Source organism: Nanorana parkeri, unplaced genomic scaffold (genome assembly GCF_000935625.1).
Source record: "Nanorana parkeri isolate BGI_ZX_2015 unplaced genomic scaffold, ASM93562v1 scaffold987, whole genome shotgun sequence".
NCBI classification, from domain to species: Eukaryota; Metazoa; Chordata; class Amphibia; order Anura; family Dicroglossidae; genus Nanorana; species Nanorana parkeri.
In genome coordinates, this window is record NW_017307255.1 from 166,506 (window position 1) to 174,570 (window position 8,065).

General features: G+C 41.9%; 1 protein-coding gene across 1 annotated transcript in view; it reads left to right on the top strand.

Annotated features, from left to right (window-relative positions):
• The window catches only part of ELL3 (elongation factor for RNA polymerase II 3), a 95,344-nt gene that overhangs the window by 17,714 nt on the left and 69,565 nt on the right, over positions 1 to 8,065 (top strand). The window contains exon 2 of the mRNA XM_018566909.1: positions 5,674 to 5,727. Coding sequence (XP_018422411.1) covers positions 5,674 to 5,727 — 54 coding nt within the window. The remainder of the gene's footprint in view (positions 1 to 5,673; positions 5,728 to 8,065) is intronic.

Below are 8,065 nucleotides of genomic sequence, written 5' to 3' on the forward strand. Positions count from 1 at the left end.
TTTTAATTTAAAATACTAAATATACAGGATGCCCAAAGTTGCAGTTGTTTTCCAACTAAATAACCACAGGGTTCTTGAGATAATACATGTCAGCACAGCCCGAGCTTGGCATATAGCACAATGTAGCACAGGTCCACACCATGTATATAAGGCCATGGTATGCAAGCTACTTATGCTAATTCAGAGACCTCTAGAGAGTGGAGAAAAACGAGTGTGTCAGGATCATCTAGTCTGACATTTGTTAATGCAATATATTATCTAACCAGCTTTGGGTCTGTTCTTTCCTCTTACTCTGTTTTCACTTCTATGGCCAGCACAGAGGGATCTGCTAAGGGTGGTGCTTCTGTATTCTGCAGTACATGGAGGTGGTTTCACTTTTGTACAACCGTAGTTCCGTTTACCTTAGCCGCCATTAGGCTTGTCGCAATTAGACAATTAGTGATGGCATGAAAAGTACGGATGCTTCTAAAAGATCCGGACTACATCCCAAAAGCTTTTCCATGAGATGTTCTAGTTCTTTTTTGAAAATGATTTTGTCCTACGATAAACCTGTGCGTGAAGAGTTGATTCTGGTGATTTCATCCTCTCTGTGAAGAGAGTCTAGCTATGTTCTTGAGATCTTATCTATCAAAGTCTAGTACTTCATCTACAAGTATAGAATGCACACTTAACTACTTGGATACTAAATGGATTACTTAAAGAAAATGGCTATCTGATGATGATTGACACCATCATGTCAAGCTGTAAACAGGTCACCTACAAGCTCAATAGAGAGGTCAAGAGAACTTTTCTGTCTTTTTTTTTTTTTTGGTTTCAAGAAGAGACTTTACAGCAAACAAAAAGCAAACATGTTTCCCTATACATAATAAACTCTCTCTAGGGCAGTTTTTCTCAACTTTGTTTCAGTCATGGCACCATTTAAAAGTATGCAAAATCTCAAGGCACCCCAGTCTAAAAACAATGTCTTAAAACAATGTAAATGTAAAAAACAACGTGTGGCTCCTCCAAAATTCTCTTTCACATTAGGAGCCCTTTTTACATCAGCTGCCCCCTTCACATCAGAAGCTCCATCTCCCCCTTTTGCAACAGAGCCCCCCTCTTTCAGACCAGAAGCCCCCCTGCACATGAGTCCCAGAGCAGGAGCCCCCCTTCACATCAGGAGCCCTGCACAGAGGCTAACTTCAGTCCTTTCCTGAATGGATCCCACCCTCCCTAGGTTAGCGTAATTAATTTCCATGGTGCTGGCGGCTGGCTGGTTCGAGGCACCCCTGAGGAAGCCAGAAGGTATCCTAGGGTGCCGCAACACCCTGGTTGAGAAAGGCTGCTTTAGGGATTGGAAATATACCTAAGTAGATGGCTGCTCAAGCTCCCCAGTATTCCCCACCCTTGCAGTGTGGGCTACCCCCACACTGCAAGGGTTAGGTCAGGGGTAGCCAAACTAGCCGATACTCCGAGCTGGCCGGCTGTGACCGTGCTCCCTCTAGCCTGTCCTCTCGTCCACTGCAGTGATGGTATGTCCCTCTGTGTCCTCACTTCCTATACACTGTGTCACTCGGGACCTTAGACCACTGCAACGGAGGGGGAGAGAGACTCCAGAGACCTAATAGCCTGGGGGTCTAAGGGCAAATTGGTTCCAAGGATCGGGTGAGTATTTATTTTTGATGTTTGAACCTAGACACAAACAAGCATGTAACCCTTGCAATGTGGATGTAGCCCCACTGCAAGGGTTAATACATTTTTACCCGGAGTTCTGCTTTTTTCATAAACACTGCTTTACTTCACTTCCAGGGCCCTCTGGCCTCTATGTACTGTATATATAAAATGCACCCCTGCCTGAAAAGCCAGTTTGTTTTTTTAGCATAGAGTGGATGAATGATGATCTCCTCAATATAGAGAAAGCACCTCTGCATGTATTGTCCTATTTCTGGCTGAATGCATAGCCAAAGCACAGGTTCACTTTATACACAACGCCAGCTGAATGCCAGTCTTGTGGGACTGACTCAGTTAAAGGCAAAAATTCATAAATGCACACATATTCCTACAAAAAGATGCATTTATTGTTTGCATTGGAGCCAGTAAGGCATTGAAACTGCAATGTGATCACGTTTCATGTTACGCCCTGAATATGAGTATAACATAATACATGGTCACAAGGGGAAACTTAGCCTTTAATGAGACTGTGAGAAAGTAAAACGTATGGAGCTTTTAATCAATGAGCTTAGCTCCTTTACTGTGTGGAAATGGATGCCAGCTAGCTTTCACATTGTCAATATAAGCAGGCAATACTTAATTGTTACAATATATATACTGTAGGTCTCCTGGTTTATGTACATAGTTCTTTTCTACTCATACACAGGTAACCATGAGAAAAAAAGAAATAACCGTTTATGAATCAACAGACACCAAGTGCTGCTTCTTATAAAACTTCCTATACACGTCAGCACCATCTAGATTCTAGGGTGATGTCTAGCTATACACTGGATGTTTTGTAAATGAATCCCAAAGCCATGTTTTCATTTATATGTAAACCCAATCACTAAAATCTGATATAAGATTTAAGGCATGTGCCCCATGTAATTTTGAATGCATCACAGACTGTTCCTATATCAGACAGAATGGTTCTTCCATACAGAAGTACTGACACTACAGTTATGTACTACTGTGTGAAGGACATTCAGGACTCAAGGTCTTTCATGCACTTTTTTCCTACCAAAAAATATAGCTAAATGTACATTTAATCACTTCCCCAGATTCCAGTACAGCAAGAAACCGATAACTCTTCTTCTAATGTATTACTTGCCATTTAATATCTCAATAGGAACCCAAAAACACATGGACAAGGTAATTATTAAGACACTGGCTGCATTAATTCGAGCAAGCAGAACTGTTACACAATGTTCTAAAGGAAATACAATTCATTCTGTTGTATTAAAGCATTCTTTGCAAGTTATGAGGCATCTTTCAAACATTAAAGGCCGTGTCCCAATTACAAGGTACACAAAAGTGTAGCAGGAAGTTTTCTTGGGCAACCCTAGCCCCAGCTTCCCTGTAAGACTGGCAGATATGAAGACAGTTCATACACAGAGGTGATTCAGACAGCTCGCTATGACGAATACTCCCGCTCTGTAATTATCAGATTTTTTACTAGCCGATCATTAATTACTATTGATTGATTGATTGTTTTACTTTATCTGGTCAGCTTTGAGAACTTTAAACATATTCAATGACAAAAAAAACCAAAAACTTATTAGGTCTCAATTTGGCCATATGTATGTATGGTGGCACGCGTACGCATTTATTGTTTGGTACAGTAAAACATACACATTCATATTCAATGAGTGCCCATAACTATGAAAATCCTTTATTCACAGTCTAATACAGGGCAGAAGATCTGTCACGTTTGTGGTGTCTGCTGAGGTGTGAGGTACTCAAAAATATCCTAATCATCTTGTGAATCTGTAGAGAGGGCTCAACGATAGATATTTAATGAATGTGCATCCTAAAGTGTGTTCTTGCGTTAAACTGATACAGGTAGCCATCAATTTACGCCAGGGTTAGGTTCCTGAAGGAATGGTTGCAACTAGAAACTGAAGTAAATTCAAACCCAGTATATAATGTAAGTCAATGGGAAGTGAGGGAGTTAGGTTCTAGGCCTCTCTCAAAAATGACATAAGTGACATAATACATTATATTTAAAGCTTTGAAATGAATGTTATTAATGCTAAACCGTATTATACACAGTATAAAATAACCACACAACAGAGTATGCATCATCAAACTAAGTTTATTGAACTTCTGTGGCTCCTCTGTATCTCCAAGTGTACCCCTGTGCTCTTCTGTAGGTCCAAGTGTACCACTGTGCCCCCAGCACGTCTTTATGTGCCTGTGCACAGTATCTCTGTGTATCCCTGTGCCACCAACGCATCTCCAAGTGTGCCCCTGTATCCCCAGCGTGGCTCTAAGCACCTCCATATCTTCACGTGTGCCTCCAAAACTGTGAGTGTCCATAGGTACCTCATTGAGAAGAGCCCCTTCCTGAGCTGCAATCCTTCACCTGTGCCGCGCCCCCCGGTGCAGCAGTTCTAAATCTGTACTATAGCCATGTGGAGTTGTAGAGAGGTCCCCTGCATATCCTTCCACAGCTGAGGTCTGCGGCGGAAGGATATGCTAGGCGGCACTGACTCTGCAGTGGTTTCAATGGCAGTCACGTGACAACCCAAAAAGGGCGTTGTTTTGAAACCGCACAAATGGAACCGGCGCAAACCGAGGGCTACCTGTGTACTGACCATGCACTATTGTAGAGAACAACAATTTGATGAAAACCCACGGCATCGGTTACAGAGATTTTCTAGAATGCTATAGATTCTCTATAACCAGATATTCAATATTATTATTGATTGCTTCTCATAGAAAAGAGGAAAGACTCTTTTACACAAAGGCCTGCTCCACAGAAACTTTTAAAAGTTTAGAAATATATATTTTTTATTTTAGGTATGCTATTAGATTAGGAACACATAGCAAACATATGAGTGCAGTTCTCTCAAATTAGTATTAAACTAAATGTATTTATTAAATAAAATTCTGGTTTAACATTTTCTCGTCCTTTTTTGCATCTGGACTGCTGATCTCCTCAAGAGACTTTCAGCCACTTCCTGTCTACATGCATGTGCTCCAGCCCTGGCTGCACATCATTGCTCAGCACTGGCTTCTTAAAAGAGAACTATGGGGTAAGTGTTTTTCCCCATAGTTCTCTTTAGAGTCACGGTAGGACATATACTAGCCTCCTCCAGTGACCCAAAGCTCAGTATGTAGCGAGCTATTGCCCGCAATATACTGAGAGCGCCACAGCCGGGATGGATCCCGACAATACTGTCTGGATCCCGACAATACTGTTTGGATCTACCCAGCTGCGTGAGTGACAGCGGGCTCTGCCTATCTAGAGGCAGAGCCAGCTGTGCCTGCCCCCTCCTCCGTCCGTTCCTCCACTTAGCACTAGGTCTGGCTAAGATATGCTATTAATTTAATTACACTGCATCTGTGAAATGAACTTTAGCTATTTTTTATTATATTATATGAGTGATTCACACAAACTGATGCAGAGAACATGTCATATAATGATGGCAATTGCTTTTATAAGGGAAGCCTGGTAGAAGCTACAGCAGGCTCTCTGAGGACATCTGTGGCCACATACACCTTAATAGATGGTACAGAGAGCATGCTGTTTATTTTTTAAGTCTGGTCACATACGGTACGTGTTTATACCCAAAATGCCTAAAAAAAGTGTATGTGCTCTCACTGTGATCTTGTGTATGAAAGGAGGAGCGGGATGGATTGGCCAAAAAACAACCGAGACGCTTTATATATACTAGAACAAAGAAACAGCAGGACAAGAAACCAAATATCTTGTACTATTTGTATTAATATTTACAATGTTATTACAATGTTATTAAATCAAATACTAATATTTTTTGAAGTATATAGACGTGTGTGTGTATATATATATATATACAGTAGATACGTGACCCAGTTTAGATTTTAAGCATCATTATTTGGCAAGGTCTGTCACATTTTAGCAAGGAATCAGGTCTGTGCTTTGTTACATTCTTTTCTGGAGTTAAATTACCAGCATGCTGACAGTTCCATTCAATGACTTCTATTTTCTCTCTTATGAAGGTGCCAGGAGCTACATTGCCGCAGCCCATAATCACTTTCCAGGGGAACCAGGGGGTAAGTAACCTGTATCAGGTTGTACTGATTTTATTAAAAATGTTGCATGTACACATGCAAAAACGTGGGCTGTCAATTCCTTGTATCTTACAATACAAAAAAAAGGTAAAATGCTTAAGAAAGTACATTACTTTGAAATGCACATTTCAGTGTACCTTTCTCCATAAAATTTAACCTGTTAAACTGGGGACCATTTCTATATTCAAGAACTCTACAAATTTACTTTGCTGTTGCAACCCTAACTAATGATGGCCTTTGGTTCAGTCTAGTTGTTTCAGCTGGTCTGGACCTTTTGATGGGTGAAGTGACGGGTGGCCTGATATGCTTGCTGGGTCATGATTATTAATATTCATGTCTCTCTGCTTGTAATTATTAAATAATGATGACATGTAATATTGGTGCTAAATGAAGAAAAAGTTCTGATATATACTGTGAAATAGACTGTTTCTAAGACAATTACACATAATATTGAATAAACCCCCCTGTAATTTCCTAATCTGCTTGGCTTTGGCCTAGGAGCAGACACATAAGGGGTTATTCACAAAGCTGCCGTAGGCAGCCGAGTGAATAACCAACCCGAAGTGAAGTGAGCCGAACGCTGTTCGGCTATTCACTTCAGGCTTGTACGGCTGATTTCAGCCATACACCGACTAAAATCAGCCGTACATCGGCTTGCTGCTGCTGGTTTCGGGTCGACCAAACATGGTCAGCATGTTCGGCCGACCCGAAGTGCAGAAGGAGTTCGACTCAGCCGATCCAACATCTGGATCGGCTGAGCCGAACCTCCGGCAGGCTACTTGCTGCTTTTCGGCCTATTCTCATAGATGAAATTGCAAAACAATACCGGCACCTTCAAATCCAAAAAGAGCCCAGCAGTAAAAATACAGCAAACATGATGGAGGCAGCTCCCACCGATTAGATGGACCACCAGTCTATGAGAAAAGGAACAAAAGAGAGCGCCTCCATAGTGTAAAAATCTTATTTAATAGTAAAAACACGCAGCTCTAAGGCTGTACTTACAACAGTTCGGTAAAATAAAAACCAGTAGAATAAGGTGAGAGGACGGAACCCCGGGCAGGGAGAATCTGGAGCGATGTAAAACACCAGTAACCTCGATCCCTGTATTGATAAATGGTTTACGCGTTTCTGGGGCACGCCCCTTCATCAGAACCTTGGTCCCTTGGTTCTGATGGGAGAGCCGGCAGTGATATGAAAGCCGACTCTGCTAAGCTCTCATCTTAATGACCTTGGTTCCTTGGTTCTGATGAAGGGGGCGTGCCCCAGAAACGCGTAAACCATTTATCAATACAGGGATCGAGGTTACTGGTGTTTTACATCGCTCCATATTCTCCCTGCCAGGGGTTCCATCCTCTCACCTTATTCTACTGGTTTTTATTCTACCGAACTGTTGTAAGTACAGCCTTAGAGCTGCGTGTTTTTACTATTAAATAACATTTTTACACTATGGAGGCACTCTCTTTTGTTCCTATTCCCATAGATGCCGAACAGCAGTGAGTGAATAGCCGAATGCCGCTGAGCGGCATTTGACTCGGCTATTCTGCTCGGTACCTCTGGTGGTACCGAGCAGAATAGAAAAACAGTCACAGTAAAAAAAAACAAAAAAAAAAACGATTGGGTAGAGCTACCTCCGCCCAACTGTTTTCTATTGGCCGGGACCAGCTGTCATTACAATGAGAGCATACTATGAAGCTAAAAAGTGGCTACCACTACTATCAGCTTGTTAGTGGCTTGTTTAGTGAAAGGAACTGAAAGGCAATAGGCCTGGCAGGGTTTGATTTCAGTGTTTGTTTTTTTGGGAGTTTTTTTTATTGGTGTAATCCAAGTATTTGGCTTCCTCTAGCCCAATCGCACATTTCAGGAGGCAAGTCAGAACTATGAATAATGACATCGTCCAGATAAGCAACTGCATACTTCTGGTGGGGTGTAGCAATCTTTCCAGGGCTCACTGAATATTATCCAGGATCTTTTGTAAGCCAAAGACTATATATATAAATAATAAGGAGCCCTCTAGTGTTAAAAATGCTATTTTATCCTTAGTGTCATTAGGCACTGGTCAAAAAACTCATCTATTCTAGGCATGAGATATGTTTAAAATTTGGTTACTGCATTTAATTTCCTAAAGTCATTACAGAACTGCCAAGTTCCGTCTGACTTTGGAACAAGGACAGTGCTGCTCACTTTTGTACTCCTCAGCAGTGGCGTAACAACCGGGGGGGCAGCAGGGGCACGGCCCCGGGCGAAAAGTGAAGGGGGGGCGCCGGCCTAAAATGGCACTTTCGGCTAAATGCCGAAAGTGACATTTTCCTGACGTTTTGTC